Source organism: Prionailurus viverrinus, chromosome C1 (assembly GCF_022837055.1).
Source record: "Prionailurus viverrinus isolate Anna chromosome C1, UM_Priviv_1.0, whole genome shotgun sequence".
NCBI classification, from domain to species: domain Eukaryota; kingdom Metazoa; phylum Chordata; class Mammalia; order Carnivora; family Felidae; genus Prionailurus; species Prionailurus viverrinus.
This window is the reverse complement of record NC_062568.1, coordinates 91144098-91162448: the sequence shown is the minus strand read 5'-3', so window position 1 is coordinate 91162448 and position 18351 is coordinate 91144098. Positions and strand designations below refer to the sequence as shown.

General features: G+C 44.7%; 2 protein-coding genes across 8 annotated transcripts in view; one reads left to right on the top strand and one right to left on the bottom strand.

Annotated features, from left to right (window-relative positions):
- Window positions 1-18351, top strand: part of MGAT5 (alpha-1,6-mannosylglycoprotein 6-beta-N-acetylglucosaminyltransferase) — a 334676-nt gene that overhangs the window by 308126 nt on the left and 8199 nt on the right. For all 7 annotated transcript variants that reach the window (XM_047869764.1, XM_047869769.1, XM_047869763.1 and 4 more), the window contains 2 exons: window positions 35-151; window positions 7278-7352. In XM_047869764.1, the coding sequence (XP_047725720.1) occupies window positions 35-151; window positions 7278-7352 (192 nt within the window). The remainder of the gene's footprint in view (window positions 1-34; window positions 152-7277; window positions 7353-18351) is intronic.
- The window catches only part of TMEM163 (transmembrane protein 163), a 272496-nt gene continuing 264147 nt past the window's right edge, over window positions 10003-18351 (bottom strand). The window contains exon 7 of the mRNA XM_047869772.1: window positions 10003-10391. Within this exon, the coding sequence (XP_047725728.1) occupies window positions 10291-10391 (101 nt within the window). The 3' untranslated portion in view covers window positions 10003-10290. The remainder of the gene's footprint in view (window positions 10392-18351) is intronic.

Below are 18351 nucleotides of genomic sequence, written 5' to 3'. Positions count from 1 at the left end.
TATCTGTGAGACTGAGGTGCTCTTTCTTTTCCAGCTGACATCCCAGCATCCGTATGCTGAAGTGTTCATTGGCCGGCCCCATGTTTGGACGGTTGACCTCAGCAATCAGGAGGAAGTGGAAGATGCCGTGAAAGCAATTTTAAGTCAAAAGGTTGTCTCTTTTATTCCATTTTCCCCCATCTGTACTGTGAACTGAAATGTGTGGGCCTCACAGGCCCTCTGGTTGAGTAATTAGAAGTTTTCCTCGCCAGCTTCCCTCTGGGATGAGAAAAGGGCCATGGTGTAGGATATGGCCGGGGGAGGGTTCATGAGTGCTCTGGCAGACAGGAGCAGAGCTGGTACTCCTGTGTGGATTCTACAGACCGTTTTGGCATGACTGCTGGGTCCCAGATACAGTAGTAGGAGTTTGAATTACACTTGTTTTAGTGCCTAATTGTGTACTTCTCACCAAGATTGGAAAACACAAACCTGCTCCCCTACAAAAAGTAAGAATGATAGGAACTATTAAGGAAATACTGTGAAGTGTTTTTATATAACATTTATTTATTTGGTTTTTTTAACCTACACATCTTTTTGTTTAAGTTTATTTATTTATTTTGAGAGAGAGAAAGAGCACATGTGTATATGCAAGTCAGGGAGGAGCAGAGAGAAAGGGGGAAGGAGAGAGAATCCCAAGCAAGCTCCTTGTTCAGCCCGATGCCGGGTTGGATCTTACCAACCGTGAGATCATGACCTGAACTGAAACCAAGAGTCAGAAGCTTAACTGACTGAACCACCCAGGTGCCCCCAATTAAGTACCTACCATATGCAGAGCACCCATGGAGTCCCTATAGGGGACACTCACTTCTGTAGACAATTGAGGCTAGCTCCCTGCCTGTAGAAGCTCACCACCCAGTAGCAATGGGCCATATTAGCCTCTCCCAACCCCTAGACTGCCTTGGAAGCTCTTCAGGTGCACCCTGCTATCTGGACTCCTCCTTCCAGACACTGCTTACACTCTGTCACAGAGAAGCATATAGACATGGCTGTACTGAAGACAGGCTGGAACGCTTGAGTTGAGGTTCCAGCTCTACCACCTACTTGTAGCATCCCCTAGGGCAGTTACTTAATCTCTGAGCCTTAGTTTCTTCATCTCTAAGTAGGCTTGTATTACCTACTATATAGGTATTGGTAAGGATTCAGTGAAATAATGTAAAGCCCTTAAGCATACCGTCTACCACATAATAAGTGTTTAGTTGACATTACTAAGTCACTATTACTAATACATATATAATCATCTTATTTTTGTTACCAACAGTCTGGATTTGCACTAGACTGTCAGCAACATGAGGACAGGAAATCTCTCTCACTGCTGTACTCTGTACCCAGTATAGTGATTTACCCTGTGGATTAAGAGAGAGAGGAATAGGTGTTTGCAGACTATGTTCAGTGCCAAAAATAATATGCAAAAGATCAAGAAGCAGAAGTAGGGGGAAGTTTCAGGAAAATGCAGCTCTGAGTTAAGTCTTTTAGGATGAGTAGGAATTTGCAAAGCTAAACCGAGAAGTGGACCCAGATGGGCATGGGTCCAAGGCGCAGTGTGAATAAAGGGGAAGAGGTTGAGTGGAGTGTGGCCCCACTGGGCTACCTCAGAATATCTGCCACACATCCATGGCTCCACCACCAGGGAGTCATTCTTGTGGAGATCGATGGTTCTTTCTTTCTTTCTTGAGTCCCTGAGTCCCTCAGAGGATTAGCTTCTTAGGGCTACCATAGGAAAGAACCACAAACTTGGTGGCTTTAACAACAGAAATTTATTCTCTCACAGTTCTAGAGGCTAGACATCCAAAATTAAGATGTCGGCAAGGTCATGTTCCCTCCAAACAAAGCCTATAGTGGGGGAGTTCTTCCTTGCCTCTCCCACCTTCTGGTGGCCCCAGGCACTCCTTAACTTGCAGCTATAGCACCTCAATCTGTGTGTGTGTGTGTGTGTGCGCGCCTGACTTTCCCATTCTTGGACATTGGTCATACTGGACTAAGGCCCACTCTAATTCAGTACGACCTCATCTTGGTTACCTATGCAAAGACCATATTCTCAAATATGGTCACGTTTACAGCTCCTGGGAGTTTGGAATTCAGCATTATCTTTCTGAGGGACATAATTCAACCCACAGCACTTGCTTAAGTGCACATGCCCTTGAAGATGAGTAATTTAAAAGCTAATATAAAGGCAGAAAATATTGGATCATTGTGTACAAACTTTTTAGGTACTAGATCCCTTTTGTCCACCAAATGGGAATGCCTGATAACAAAGCACAGAGAGTGAGGCACACGGAGTTGTACTTGATCATTCCTACTTCACCCCATGGAACCTCTGGTGCTCTACATTTTATAACCCTGATCAATCTTTTTCCATCTTATTCCAAAAACTATTTAAGATCACATAAGGGAAAAAAAAAGAGTAATTATAATAGTAGCTCTTATGTAGAGAGAACCTTCTACACATCTAGAATCTATCTATATCTGTATGAGCCTAGTCTCATTTAATCTCACTTAATTCTTGTACAGATGAAAAGATTGAGGTTTAAAAAAAAATAACTATGAAAAAAAAATTAACTATGGGCATCTGGGTGGTTCAGTCAAGTTAAGCATCCAACTTCGACTCAGGTCATGATCTCATGGTTGGTGGGTTCAAGCCCCACACTGGGCTCTGTGCTGACAGCTCAGAGCCTGAAGCCTGCTTCAGATTGTGCGTCTCCCTCTCTCTCTGCCCCTCCCCACTCACACTCTGTCTCTCTCTCTTTCTCTCTCTCTCAAAAATAAATAAACATTAAAAAAAAATTAAAACAATAAAGAAATAAAGAAATTAAGTAATTTATCCCAGATCACATAGCTAGTAAGTAGTAAAACACCTGGATTGAAACCTAGGTCTTTTTGACTAGTGTGTTAAGATAATATAAAATTTAAAAAGGAGAAGAAACATGGAATGAAGTAAAGGGAAGGATAAGTAAGTAAGTTGAGTAAATAAATATCTTTTAAATGAAGGCTGAAGTCAGTAATGAAATTAATACAAAAACTTAGTGCCACAAAAATCCTTATGCTTGTTAGAAATGGGTCAGAAATTTAGTGCCAAGCTTTCTCGTATTTAATTACAAGACTTTAAATTTCATGACATTCAAAAAGTCAAGGTAGCATGACCCACCTAGAGATGACCCAGATGTTGGAATTTATTCAAAAGCAACTTGGAAGTGCTAAGATAAAGTATTAAAAGATTTGTTAAAAAAGGTGGACAGTATATGTGAGCAGATGGGGAATTTCAGCAGAAAGATGGAAACTTTTTCTCAAAGCCAAAGGAAAAAATGCTAGAACTGAAAAATACATCAGAAATGAACAACTCTTTCAGTGGTCTTATCAGCAGAGGAAACTACCAGTGAACTATTCAATAGACTTATCAATAGAAACTATGCAAATTGAAACAAAAAGGGGGTGGGGAGAATGAAATTTAAGAAGAACATATGAAACCTGTAGGACAATTTCAGACAGCCCAGTTTATGTGTAATTGGGATCGCAGAAGGAGGAGAGAATGGCCAGAAGAAATACTTGAAAAGATAATGGCTAAGAATTAATGAATGACATCACCCTGCAGACCCTGGGAGCTCTATGAACCCCAAGCAGGATAAATATTAAGAAAAACACTTAAGTATACATCGTTGCCAAACTGCAGAAAACAAAAAGTTAGGGGAAAAAATCCTGAAAGCAGCCAGAGAAAAAATGCGAAAGCGGCCAGAGGAAAATGTATTACATTTAGGGAGATAAAAATATGAAAGACCACCAATTTCTCATCAGAAGTAATGGAGACCATAAAAAGATCCCTTGGAGGCAGAACGTGTAGGGCCTTTAAAACAGGCCATGACAAGGATTTGAGCTTTATTTTAAGTGTGATGGGAAGTTTTGAGCAGGGGAATGGCATGACCTAGTTGCCATTTGAAATCATCAACAGAAATTGCAGAATATGTCTGATGTAAAATCCTAAAGTTAGTAGATAGAGGAGATCATTAGGACTCAACTCCTGGTCTTCTGGTACCTTCTGAGACCATCTCTCATTGAGTGATGCCAACCCGCGTCTGTCAGGTGGGACCATGGTGGGGTCAGCTGATCTCTGAGAGCATTTCCCAGTAGGAACTGTACTCTGACTTAATGAGTGGGTACTAAAGAGACAGTACATCTCAGAAGAAGGGAGGAAAAAAGGAAGGAGAAGGTGGGAAGTTATTGGGAAGTTTGTAGCAGGAACTACACAGTGCAGCCTGCAGGCATCCATCCTGTGGCCATATGAAAAGCAGTCCTTTTCCCACAAAGCAGGATGGCCAAGAACACTTCCCCTGTTTCTCCACAACTGGCCCTACTTGGGTTTCTCCAGGTAGGGATGTGGACTGAGCATGCCCTTACATTCTATTCCCCAAGGAGGCCTTGACTTGCTGAAGGATTATCATGCAGAAAATTATCACACGCCCCCTACTCAAATCCACACAATAGCTCCCACATCAAAGGCTTAGCAGTGTTCTTTATATCAAAAGCCAGGAGTCTGGAGAACTTTCCCACACAGAGGGCCCTCCCTGTTCCTGTCCACAGCAGGATGGCTAATGGAACTCACTGGTAGGGCTGGTTTAAGAATACAATTACCCACTTTTTTTTTTTTTTTTTTTTTTTTTTTTTTTTGCTTTGCTTTTCCTGTAGAGGAAAATTATTTGGCTTCATATTATTTAAAATAGTGAATGGGCCACAAAGCAATTAATGAGTCAGCATCCCTTTGGTTAAATTGGGTTAGATTTGTAGGAGGATACAGAAAGAGCCGTTTTTCTGTATTTATTGCATTGAGCCCTTTGAATTAATTCACTTCTATTTCTAATAAATGACCTTTGGAATAAGTTGTAGGAATGGCCCCAGAGTATTCAGCCTGTTTCCCATCACATAATTGGATCTGTTGATGTCATGGCAGATGGCCACTCATGTTTATTTCACTCTAGAAATTCAACTTGTCACCATATAAATGAGCTTGAAATGCCAAGTCTTCTGCTGTAGTTTCTTTCCATTCCTTCTGTGAGCCTTTAAGAGGAGACATAGCTGTAGGCCAGTCATAGAAAGCTTCTAGAACCACTCATAAATTGAGTAAGTAAATATCCTTTAAAAGAAAGGGCTATGAAGGGCTATATCTGGGTCAGAGAGGGCAGAGCAAGTGTAAAAGCTTGAGATGAGAAGTGACAGGCTTGCAACATGGAAGTCAGTTTTCTAGGTATTTTGAGCTCTTTTGAGGTGATCTATTAAGGAACAAAATGACCTGTGTTCTGCAGAATAGCTCTGCCTTGATAGTATAATACTTATGGCTCAGCCTCTTTTAGCTCTATCTGGATGGTTGTGGGCAGGAAAGGCTGAGATAAAACCTGTGTGATTTTATGATTGCTGATGTGAAGATATATTATGAAATTAACAGTCATGGTTAAAGAATATTTCACACATAATGTGTGAATCAACACACACACAAAAGGGGAAAAAGTGCCTTGATACCAGCTGTTTGGCTGCCCGTGGAAGGATGTCTTCTCTGTCAACTGTTCCGTTTTACTCAGGCTTCAACTCTTAAGTGTTTTACCCAGTTCTCCACCCTATAAATTTGAGATAAGCAAGTGTAGATAGACCTAAGTGGGAGATAGTGAAGGTGGCCCTCTATCCCGTTGCTGGCAAGTACTGTTGGGTTCTCTGAAGCTGTAACAGACTAGATTGCTAATGATTTTGTGCCAAGTGAAATTTCCATTTCAGTTGGTGATGTTTGCTGGCTGCCCCCAAAACACAAGCCTTGTAACGTTGGCATATTATACTGTGCAGCAGAGACCAAACCTACATTCTTCCCCTTTCCCAGGTGTCAGTATATTGATCATATTGTCTCCCCACCCCCAGAGAAGCACCTTCTGGGATATCCCAGAATCTGGTAAGATGCTCAAATTCATAAGAAGGCAATTGTTAGGAGCAGGGCTTTAATGGTGAAGTTGACAGTGTATAATTCTGGTATATACCATCAAATAAAGCTTAGGCTCCTTAGTATAAAAATCCCTTTGTGGAAGGGTTGCCTGGGTGGCTCAGTCAGTAGAGCATCCAGCCCTTGATTGCAGGTCATGATCTCTCAGTGGTGAGATCGAGCCCCACATCAGACTCTGAGCTAGGTGTGGAGCCCTCTTGGGATTTTCTCTCTGTTTCCCTCCACCCCTCCCGCACTTGTTACATGCGTTCTCTCTCCCTCTCCGTCTCTCCCTCTGTCTCTCTCCCTCTCTCCCTCCCTCTCTCTCTCCCTCTCTCTCTCCCTCTCCCTCTCTTGAAAGAAAGAAAGAAAGAAAGAAAGAAAGAAAGAAAGAAAGAAAGAAAGAAAAGAAAAAAGGAAAGAAAAGAAAAGAAAAAAGAAAATTAAAAGAAAAATCCTTTTGTGGAAATGCAGTGAACCTCTTCCCAGCCTTGTTTCACCAGCCTTCCTGATCCCAAGCTCTACCCACCTGCTGTTCTTCTTGAATGTCTAACCCACTACTTGCTCTACCTGAAATGCCTTCCCCATTTTGGCTTGCTAGAATCATAAATGGCTTTAAAAGCCCAGCATAAGCAGAAGTCTGCTTTGACCTTCTGGCCTCCCAAGACCTATGGCTGAACCCTTGGCGGCACTTAATTACTCTTTCTGCCCCACAAGTTCTTTACGTATGTGCTCACCTCACCTGCTAATGCAGACCAATGCCTTAGTCACCATAATGGGTCCTTAAAGTAACCATCATGTGCTTTTCTTACACCATTGAGCATTCATGTATTCAACAGGTGTTTGCTGAATTCCTACGTGTGCCGCCCAGCTCAACACTGGGATACAAAGACAGCCCAGCAGCCATGGAGCCTGCCCTGTGGGGCTTTCACTTCTAACAAATGATACGCTCCACCTTTTCTTGAATGCCTACTGTGTTCTAGACCCTGAACTAAGCACTTTACTCTTTTTTTTTTTTATTCCTATAACCTTCAGCTTAAAAGAGGTAGATTTTTCTTATCACCATTTTACACATGAAGAACCTGAAGCTCAGAGATGGTAGGTAATTTGGTCAGGGTCCCACAGCTAGTGTGGAGCAGATTGAGGTTGTAAACCCAGGGCTGTTGACATCTAAGTTCATAGTCTTATCCCCTCATGAGGCACCTGAGTGTGAGTGAATCAGGGGAGGATTGGGTAAGTGTCCTAGGTTCTGTGTCCTCCTCTTTCATGATACCATGTTCTGTTTCCACAGATTGAGCCATACATGCCATATGAATTCACATGTGAGGGGATGTTGCAGAGAATCAATGCTTTCATTGAAAAACAGGTAAGGCTCTTCAGATGTTCTTTTGGCCCATGACCCCAGGGAGCTCTCATGAATAGCTAAGAGCTCACCATGTTTCTGTGGTTATTTTCCTGCTTTGGAAGACTCCAGAAGCTGGATAATGTTTGGTGAAAATTTGAAGCACACACTGTCATGGTCATGCAGGGGACTTAGCCTGTCCTTGGGTTAAGAATGTTTTTTATGATGGTAGAAAGTCATAACGGAAACTTAGGATGGGAGAGACTGGATGATCAAGGTGAAGACCTCCATAACTATCAGACTTGTGCCCAGAATGGGTTCTGAGGGGCATCACAAAGACTTGGGTGATGAGGGAGAGAGAGAAATGGTTTTCTGATTTTGCTAGATCTTCATTTATTACCCTAAAAAAGGCAAGGATTAAAACCAGGGGGTTCTAAGCATTCCCTTAATACATGTTCAAAAATTCCAAATATGTTAGGACTTTTCAGTGGTTTTCAAACATCTTTTAAAACACGACCCCTTTTCAAATGAAACTTTACACAAAACCTAAGTATCTAAAACAGATCAAAGGAGGGCTTCGGTTCTAAAGTAGGGGGAGGGTTCCATGAGTCCCATCACCCCCAACAGAGCTTGCACACTGTGGCTTGTGCTCGGGGCAGTAAAGGCCAAGAGCACCATTGGCATCCTTCTATAAAATCTCAATTCCTTAGTCTTCAAAAGCAGCTCAGAGCTACAAATAGATTCAGAACCCCTGTGGGCAGAGCAGTATGAACTCCTTGACCACATTTCAGAAATGGGGGTCTCCTCTTCAAGGGCAAAGCAGAATGTCTTGGGGCGATAAAGAGATCTTTACACAATAGGGGATGAGGACTGCGCAGGCTAAAATAGAAATGGCTTGTTGAAAGTGTAAGTAGGCATAGACTGGAGGTCCAGGGTGAGTTTCCAAGGAAAGGTTTGAGGTGATGGACTGGATGCTGCTGTTGGAGGGGGAGAGCAGGAGGCACAGGCTCCAGGGTGGCATGTGTGCTGTTCTGGGTGCTTGTTAGTGGCCAGAGGGCATGCTCTGCAGCCCCCACAACTGTTTGATTGTATGACTTGGACACGTTACTCACCTTTCTGGGTCTGTTTCCTCTCCTATAGAATAAGGACAATAATAGAATTTGTAGGCACGAAGTGGTTAGAACAGAGCTAGCACATAGTGCTCCATACATGCAAACTAGTACTGTTGCTTCCATAATATGGTGCTATATATCCTATCATAGTCTATAATTATATTGTGATACAATATAATGCAATACGATACAACTCATTGGACTTCACCCCAAGAGCTAAGCATCTGAATCATCATCTTATTCAGTCTTTAAATTTTTTTTTAATGTTTATTTGAGAGAGAGCATGAGTGAAAGAGGGGCAGAGAGAGAGAGAGCGAGGAGACACAGAATCCAAAACAGGCTCCAGGCTCCACGCTGTCAGCACAGAGCCCGATGTGGAGCTTGAACCCACAAATGGTGACATCATGACAGGAGCCAAAGTCAGATGCTTAACCAACTGAGCCACTCAAGCACCCCTCATTCAGTCTTTATATAATGCCTCCATTAAGAATGACCACATCAGGAGCACCTGGGTGGCTCAGTCCCTTGAGTGTCTGACTTCAGCTCAGGTCACAATCCCATAGTTTGTGGGTTCGAGCCCCACGTCGGGCTCTGTGCTGACAACTCAGAGCCTGGAGCCTGCTTCAGATTCTGTGTCCCCCTCTCTCTCTGCCCCTCCCCTGCTCACACTCTGTTTGTCTGTCTCTCTCTCTCAAAAATAAATAAACACTAAAAAAAATTAAAAAAAAAAAAAAAAAAAAGGAATGACCACATCAGATCCTAAACTGGAAAAGCCATTTACCTACAGATGTCATGGCTGTAGTGTCACGGGCACACCGTCTCATTTAATCCTTGCAATATCCTGGGAGGTGGTAGGAATAACTGCTGTCTGCATAATGGGGATCAAGATCTGCAGTTGTGGGCTCCAAGTTTGTTGCTGGTTTGGTCTGAGCCCAGGCCTGTGGTGGCAGATGCCCTGGAGCTTTTCTTCCCATCTTCTTTTGCCTCACGGAGCCAGCTGCTGGCCCTTCCCGAAGGTGCAGAGAGGAGCAGTGGGTTCTCCCCTGGCAAAGAGTTTTAAGCTATCACAGCTCTTACCACCATTACAGGAACCAAGCTGAGATTTTACTAGAATCCCTGCAGCAGCTTCTGAAACCACTTCCTCCTTTTCTGTCTCCACTTCCTCCCAGGGAAGATGGTTATTCACCACCATGTATAAAAAGACTCTTTATCAAGTTCATTTGGAGGCTTGAAGACTGTTGAAACTCAGCCAGTCCTTAAAAGTTCTCATGTGGGCTGTTCGCTGTAAATCTATTACTAGCTTTCCCTTCACACAGGAAGCTGGTATTCCCCACATTGGCCTTGCTAAATGCTCCATAATGCAGGAGCACACCTGGTCCATTCACCTCTATGTCCTAAGTGCCCCACCCAGCACACAGTAGGGGCACAGTAACACCCATTGGAAGGAAAGAATAAATGAAAGAGAGCATGTGCACGTGCTTATGCTTTTTATTCCTGTGTCCCAGGAGCTAAGAAGCTCATCTTGGACCTTAGGATTTGGAATACACACTAATACAACTGCTTTCACTCTAGTTCCTTGGCCCAGACTTGTGCAGAGCTCTGCAGTTCGCAGAAATCCAAAGGCTTCTTTTTTGCCTGCTGTTGTTGATTCACCCATCCACTGGGTGAATGGTTGTCAGCTGGAGTTCCCTCTGGACTGTGCTGGGAGGCAGGGAAGATGTCAAGGGACGAATTCCCATCCTCAGGTAGCTTTGGGTCTCACAGAGACGCTGGTCAAGTCCATAGGCAATGCCACCATGTAACTGGGATGCTTAGGGATCACATCACTCAGGGGGAGAGATGGGGATAGTCTATCCAGAAGCATTTTGCAGGAGAGGAGTCCTGACGGCAAACTGGGGTTGGGGAGGGGCGATGGGTACAGGGAGGACTCTGCAGGTCACTGTGCAAAGGCCTGGGGAATAAAAGAGAAATTGTGGTGAATTATCAGAAGTTTAGCTGTGACTGAAGAGAGGTGAGGTTGGACGGGCTGGAGGAGGAAACACATAGTAAGATGACACTCAGGTTCAGCTGAAGAATGCAGATTTGATTCTGGCACAAGAGGATGAGGGCAGGGGGACTGTCACATTGGTATTTTAGGAAAATCCTTATAGGAATCTTGGTTTGGGGCATTTCCTACTAAACATTCTTTCAGTGCTGCCCACAATCCCTCAGGAAACCTGTTTCAAGTTCATCCCAAGCCTCTATGGGAGAGTTTTGTTGAAGCCATAATGTTGCCCCAACTTCAGAGTGGAGATGGGAAGTCAAGACCCCATTGACTCACAGGTTGGGTCTTCTACCTCTGACAAATATCTCCAGGCCTCAGGATTTTAGAATGTTTGTTATTTCTGCAGCGAGAATATTATCAAAGAGCAGTGAGACTGGAGAGAGGGGTGTTTCTGGTGTGAACAGGAAAGCCTCAAGCTCTGAAGAGGTGCTGGCCGCCCAAGCTTCTGGTCCCTCGAACTGTAGTAGTGCTGCAGCCCTAATTAGGCTGATCTCTGCCTTCAGAGTCTTCTGTGTGATCTGCGAGGGGAACAGGGAAGCTTTTATCTCAGAACCTTTTCAAGGTTGTCCATCATGCTCACACAAGGCAGCAAGAGCCAGAGGAAGCCAATTGACCGCAACTGAGAAAGCCCCAGGCTTCAATGTACCGTGAGCGGTTGACAGCTGGAAACCTACCTCATACCTAGCCAACCCTGGGCTCACTCACCCAGTGGGAAAGAGTCCTGACTTGAGGAAAACCACTTGCTTTTTTCTCCTAATGTCCCCCTCTACACACCACCCCTGCTTTACTGGACTGGAAATGTTGATTTGGGTTGCGTGCTCTTCTAAAGCAGATCTCTTCAAGAGGTGCTCTCTCTAGCCGTGGGGGAAAAGCCAGAGGGTGGTGGCAAGGCAAAAATCCCTTCTAATCTAAAACCAAGAGCATTTTTCTTAGCTAACCTGAGCATCCAGGCCTGTTAAGGTTCTCATTACGCATTTCTTGGGAAGGATTTAGGTATTTGCTTCAGGCCAGAGAGTATAGAGCAGGTCCTTCGGAAGGAACGGCAATGTTCAGGTTGATTTCTGAAAACCATGCATTTGTTCTTCAGTCTTGTTTTCTACTTCCTGTAAAGACCCTGTAAATACACAGAATGACTATGCTCATATTAAAGAGCTGTATAATTCATGGGAGAAGCATTCTGAAGATACAGAGGGAAAAATGAGTTAATTTCCAAGAGTCACTGTGAAATCAGCTTCAGCTCCTGGGAAATATGGCTTATCGGGGACCATCTTAAACCTCCCTGGGGAGTGTTCTAGATGCAAAGACAAGCCTGGTAGTGAATCTGAATAGTCCAGGGTAGCAAGGAATGGTGGACAGAGGATGCAGGGAAAGATGAAAAGGAACTAAAGAGGGGAGAGGGTTGCCTTTAATTTGGGGAATGTTTGTTCTTTGGAAAAATGGATGGCTGCTGTTTGCCTAGCCATTCTCCATCTCAGAGAGACTGAGTAATGATTAAGCGCTGGAGCCTGGAGTCTGGCTCTTGCCCCACTCTCTGTAGCCTTGGGCGAGTTCCTAACCTCCCTGTCCTATTGCTGCTTCTGTGCAGTGGGGATAACACTACCTACCCCATAAGGTGGATGGAGGAATCATGTAGGGCTGAGAACAATGCCTGACACAGAGCAGGTTCTCAGAAAGCCTCAGCTACTTGCTGCTGCAGAAACCCAGCACCCAACTGAGGTATGCTTTTTAAACAGCTTCATTGACATGTAAGTTAGAGATCATAAACTTCTCTGTGAAAGGATACAATTCAATGATTTTTTAATCACATTGATAGAGGTGTGCACTTACCACCACCATCTAGTTTTACAACATTCCCATCACCCCAAAAAGCTCTTTGCCTCTGTGCCTCTTTGCAGTCAGTCCTCGCCCCAGCTCCCATGACACACTGGTCTGTGTTCTGTCTCTGTAGATTTGCCTTTTCTAGAGACAGCTGGCTTCTTTGACTCATCATAATGTTTGTGAGGTTGATGCAGAGTCATGTAGCAGTGCTTCATTCTTTTATTTATTGCCGAATAGTGTTCCACTGTATGGATACATCACTGTTTATCCATTCACCAGTTGACGGACATGTGTGTTATTTCCTGTGGCTAATGTGAAGAGTGTGGCTATGAACAGTCACATGCATGCGGATGCACATTTTCCTTTCTCCCGGGTAGTGTCTCAATACAAGATAAGTAGAGGATGTGGGACATCTGTGTCTAACTCCTTTAAGAGTGAGCTTGTTGGCTCGTTGATTTGCACGTGTAGAGGTCATCCATGGAGACCAGTTGCTACACTTCAGCATCACACCCACCTCCTGTTGTACCTGTGGAGACACACATCCACGCCCACTGCTAAGAATCAGTCCAGGGACCACCTGTGGACAAAATTGACTCTTTTGAGGACAGCACGGGTCAAGAATGCTGGGTACCAATGGGTAACAGAAGTCTTTAATCCAGTCTTTATTAAACACCGTTTTTGTGCCAGACCCTGTATCTCCCAGCTGTAACCTAAATAACAAATGTGATCCTTACCTTTCTGATAGCTGGCTGAATTTGGCCCAGACCCCAATTTCAAGGCCTAAAACCTGTCCCTTTCCCTCCCCCCGCCACAAATTCCTGGCCTTAATTCCTCTAGATCCTGCCCCCAGACCTGAATCTGAACCCATCTTCTTGGCTTCACACAGTGAATTTCTACAGAAATCCACTTGGACCTAATGTGTCATGGATGTGGTAATGGTTTGGCCAGGACGGATGGGACTGGAGGGCTTGTGGAGGAGAGCCTATCACAAACAAGGAGAGAGAGGAACAGGCAGGCCCCTCCACTTCATGGGGGAGGGGCAGAGAGGCAGCATTCCATCATCTTCTCTAGCTCTTTGGCTGTTTCTGGGAGTCACTTTTTCTCCATGCTCAGACTAAGCCTTCACTGCAAAGGCAGCACCCTTACTTCTTTTCCACAGTAAGTTGTCTTCACTCATTCAAACGTTGCTTTTTCTCATAAATTTGTTGACAGTAAACCTTCCTTATTAGAGTCACTGCAGGAAAATTTCAGAATCGTCATGCAGATTTAAGGGAATTTGGTAGCTGGTTGGAATAGTTGTTAGAGAGGAATGCAAGTGTTCTGTGTTCGAAGTGGGCTTATTAACCAGATTGGAAACGACGGTGTCTCATTCTGGCTGTATAAAGCCGCTCTGAGTTAGGAAGATATTGTCCGTTTCTCCTTCTACTCTCAAAGCCTCAGGAGGACAAAACCATTCATTTCAGTTCAACAGCTCTTTACTGAGCACCAGTTAACTGCAAAGCACCCTGTTTGTGGTACTTCCTCCTGTTCAGCCTACAAAACCCAACCCAGAAGTCTCTATTTCCTGGGACCCTTGACTGAGTGCTCCCACCACCACACTTGCCATCCCCTGAGAGTTAGTCATTTACCTCCTCTAGGTGGCCTTTACATCCTGTTTGGGCCTCTACTTTCTATTCTTCTGTAATTCTTTAAATGTTGGCCTCTCTTGCCAGACTGTGCGCTGAGGCTTTGAGCCTAGAGACTGTGTTTCACGTATGTTCATGTTTCCAGCACCCAGCGTAGATTTGAATAGGTTTTGGTGAAGTTTAGAATGGATGAATGAGAACCTTCAAAGCCACCACATGATACGAATGTTTCACAGAGGTGTGTTTGAACTCCAATGCCTGGGTCAGTCCAAGGCCAGCCTCTCTATCCTGCCTCTGCTCCTGCTCTTGGTGTCTTGTCTGAGCACAGCACATCCTCTCACTCCTGCCCAGAACTTTCCAGTGGCTTTCATCTTACTCTTAAGGAAAAGCCAAAGCTGTGTGGGGTGATTCCGTCGGACCTCCTGGACCCCATCTCCTGCTGCTTTTGTCCCCCAACACACACACACACACACTCTGCTCCTACTATGTGTAACTCTGTTGCCCCCTGGAAACCTGCTAAGCACTCCCTTGTCACAGCCTGTGATCTTGGTTTGCCTCTGCCTGGAATGTTCTTCCCAGATGCTTGCAGGGCTCATTCCTTTTTACTCCTTGAGACTTTTCTGAAATGTCCCCTTTGTCAGTGATGCCTTATCTAGACACCCTCTCCCCTAACAAATCTTAATCCATTTTTCCTCACTCATTCTTTCCTAGAGCCCTTACCACCTTTGAACATATATATATATACGTGTGTATGTGTGTGTATATATAAATGTATGTATACATGTATATATAACGTATGCATGTACATATATATATATATACACACATATATATATACATATATATATATATATATATATATATATATATATATATAAGTCTTTCTCACTGACTATAAGGAGGCAGGGGTTTCATTCCTTTTTTCTGAGTCACCAGTACTCAAGGGCCTAGAAAAGTCACTTGCACAGAGAGTAATAGTACGAGCCAACCTGTAGATGGCAGTATTTATATCAGGCACTTTTCTGAACACTTAAACATTATAGTAGCTACCCCTGATCTGCAGGGTATGTGTTCCAAGACCCCCAGTGGATGCCTGAAACCTCGGATAGTATCAAATATATATAATATGTTTTTTCCTGTGCACACATACCTATGATAAAGTTTAGTTTATATATTGGCACAGAAAGAGATTCACAGCAATAATAAAACAGTTTTAACAATATAGTGTCATAAAAGTTAGGTGAATGTGGTTTCTCTCAGAACAGCTTATTGTCTTGTGTTCACCCTTCCTGTGATGCTATGAGATGATGAAACACCTATGTCAGGAGATCCAAGTAGGTGAATCACTCAGGCACTGTGAGGTAGCATCAGGCTTACTATTGACCTTCTGACAAACCCTCAGAGGATCATCAGCTTTGGGACTACGGTTGACCACAGGAAACTGCAAATGGCAGTAGGTTTGTGGGGGGATGGAGGACTACTGTGTAGTTAATTGAATCCCCTCTGCAGCTCTGTGAGGTAGCAAATGATACTTACTTTATCTTAAAGTTGCGGAAACTGAGGCAGAGAAAGATTATGCAACTAGCCAAGATTACTTAGCTAATAAATGGAGGAGCTAAGATTCAAACCCAGACAGTCCAGAGTTCTGAACCCGTGGGCTTTCCTGCTTCTTAGCAAGTGTTTTGTTGACTGGATGCATCTGTGAATGGGTAAGAGAGAATGAGTGCTTCCAGCCAGAAGACGAGGCAGGTCGGCATTGACGTATTTGCCTGTTCCAAGGTTGGAGGAAACAGTGAGGGCTTGCACTCAGAGGTGAGGCGAGACCTGTTACCGGGCTGCCAGTTTGGTTGTGCCCTGCAGGCACCTGGGCAAAGAGGTGGCTTTCACAGGTGAATTGTCCTGTCCTGTCCTATTCAACATTTACCTCTGGATCTGGTAGCAAATAATGTTCTACCTTGCAATATTATCTCTACCATCTCTAGGTGCCTTCTTGAGAGTCCCCTCATTTTATCTCACCGGAACTATATAAGGACTGAAGGACAAATGATATTTTCTCCATTGTAGCTGTGAAAGCAGGCAGAGAGCTCGAGGGCCATCTGTGGGTGTACCATACCTGGTGGCCAGAATCGTAACCCTGGTCCCCACACTCCCTCCTGCCTCACCTGGTGTCATGCTTACCAGGACATCTTCAGAGTTTCCAGATGGCTCACCAAACCTTCAAAAGGTCCCGCTGCTGTTTTTACTAATTTTTATCCTACTGGCCCCCAGAGCAGCCCCCATGAGCCATAAAGCAAGCATGACTGGGGCCCAAAAGTTCACGTGCGCTTGAGCTCAGCTTGCCTGTTGAAGGGAGCCTGGAAGAGGCCGGCTAGAGTGGTTGACTAAGAAATGAGCAAATGGGGCAGGTCCACCCTGCAGCATAGCTTTGAGGGCACATCCCTTCACGCAGACCTCACAGTGCCAACCTGCCCTTCAAAGGATGTGCTGGGCTCCACGTATCCAGGGCCGCCCTGGCTTCCGCAGATGCCAGCGCTGCTGTGCCCCCAACCCCTGTACAGGGCAGAGGCAACCCCTCTGTGGAGGGGCAAGAGTCAGGAGATGAGTGTCAGTGCAGCACCTGGCTGTTGGCCAGCCTTCTGTCAGCTCTGTCCCTTACAGTCTGTCAGCATCGCTCCTCGGACAAGCAGAGCGGGTAACCTGCCCGAGCCAGAACGGGGGCACAGCTCACATCTGCTCTCTCTTAAGTCGAAGCACTTTCCTTGGCACATCACCTCCTGGCCTAGCACAGCAGACAGAGTATTTCTGCTTGTTCCAGTTTTACTCCTTGGACTGCTTCACATTCTTCACAAGGCTGAGAATTAATGAGAAACAGTGTCGTAAGAGTCTACCAGATTCAGGGGTGCATAGGCGGCTCAGTCAGCTAAGTGTCCAGCTCTTGATTTCTGCTCAGGTCTCACACAGTTCATGGGTTTAGGCCCCACATCCGGCTCTGCATTGGCAATGTGGAGCCTACTTGGGATTCTCTCTCTCTCTCTCTCTCTCTCTCTCTCTCTCTCTCTCTCTCTCGCCATCTGTCTCTGCCTCTCCCCTGCTTGCGCTCTTTCTCTTTCTCTCTCTCTCTCTCAAAATAAATAAATAACTTTAAAAAAGAAAAAAAAAGAGTCCACCAGACTCAACAAGTGTAGAGATACTACCCTCCGCTCTAACTGCCTGTAGGTGTCATCTGAGAAAAGACATTCTGTGTTTTCTTACAAGGTATAAAAGCCAGAATTTGAGCCATTAGCTCTCTTGGGTTTCCAGTTCCCCAGCCTAATCCAGGGTTGGGCCAAGCTAAATTCTGGAGGCAAAGAAAAATTCTCACTTGGCTCCTAGTATAGACAGTATAATCTGATTTGATTTCCTGTGTGTTTGTCCATCCTGTCTAGTCACACAGCAGGTTTTGGTGTTGGATTTAAAATCTCTTTATTATAATATTTAAAGGCTGTAGAAGTTCTAAGATGGCTTGTAAAGAATCATAAGCAAAGTTGCTTGCATTAGTGAGCCAGAAAAGGAGCCAAAAAGCAACACTTAACGTTTTCCAAATATCTGTGCACCTACTCAGTGCTGACCAGTAACTCCAGTGATCATCACGTGCTTTCCTTCTTCCTGTTTGGTGACAGCCATCTTCATGGGATGGACAGAGTACCAAAGGCCAGCCAGTGAATTTCCATATGCTCCCAGGGAAGGGAGGGACAGCCACCAGTGAACAGTGATCTTCTGTGGGGTGCCATGGGTCTGTGCAGTCACCCAGTTATTGTGCTGCCCATGGCTTAGCAGGCACATGGATTGTGTTCAAGATCATCATGAATCTGAGGAGTCAAGTAGGGTCTGCTTACTGCTCTGTCTGTGGTAAGCCCAGACACTCTGCTCCCCCTCCCACCATGCATCACTTTCAGCAGGTTAGCCTGGATCCTAATATCTCTAAACAATCCAGTGTATTTCTGTCATCTCTGCATTGTTAGGCTCTCTGGAATCTTCTGTCTTCAGCTGATGTGAGTCGGTGTTCAAGGTGTCTCAACCACACGCAGTAAAGGATTTGTCTTCGTTAGCCACCAAACTCACTCAGCCTCGAGCAGTCCAGTCCCCTCATGATAGAATTGTGTGATATGGAGGGCCACAGTGGGTTTGCCCTACTTGTTAGGGTCTGCGTCACTGATTTGAGGAAACTAGAACAGAACCCAGCACTGACTACTCACTACCTGCCAGTCAACTTTCTCACCATGTAATAGTATCACGTCTTTCAGGGAGGAGGCGAAGAGAGGCAGGAGCCTTAAGAAGTCTCAGTGTCATCATCTTCACTTTCCTAATGAGTCAGGATGTACCCTCAGAACTGGCTGCCTGCAGGGCCTGGGGAGTGTCCCCTTTGCTCTTTTCTGTTTTCTTTG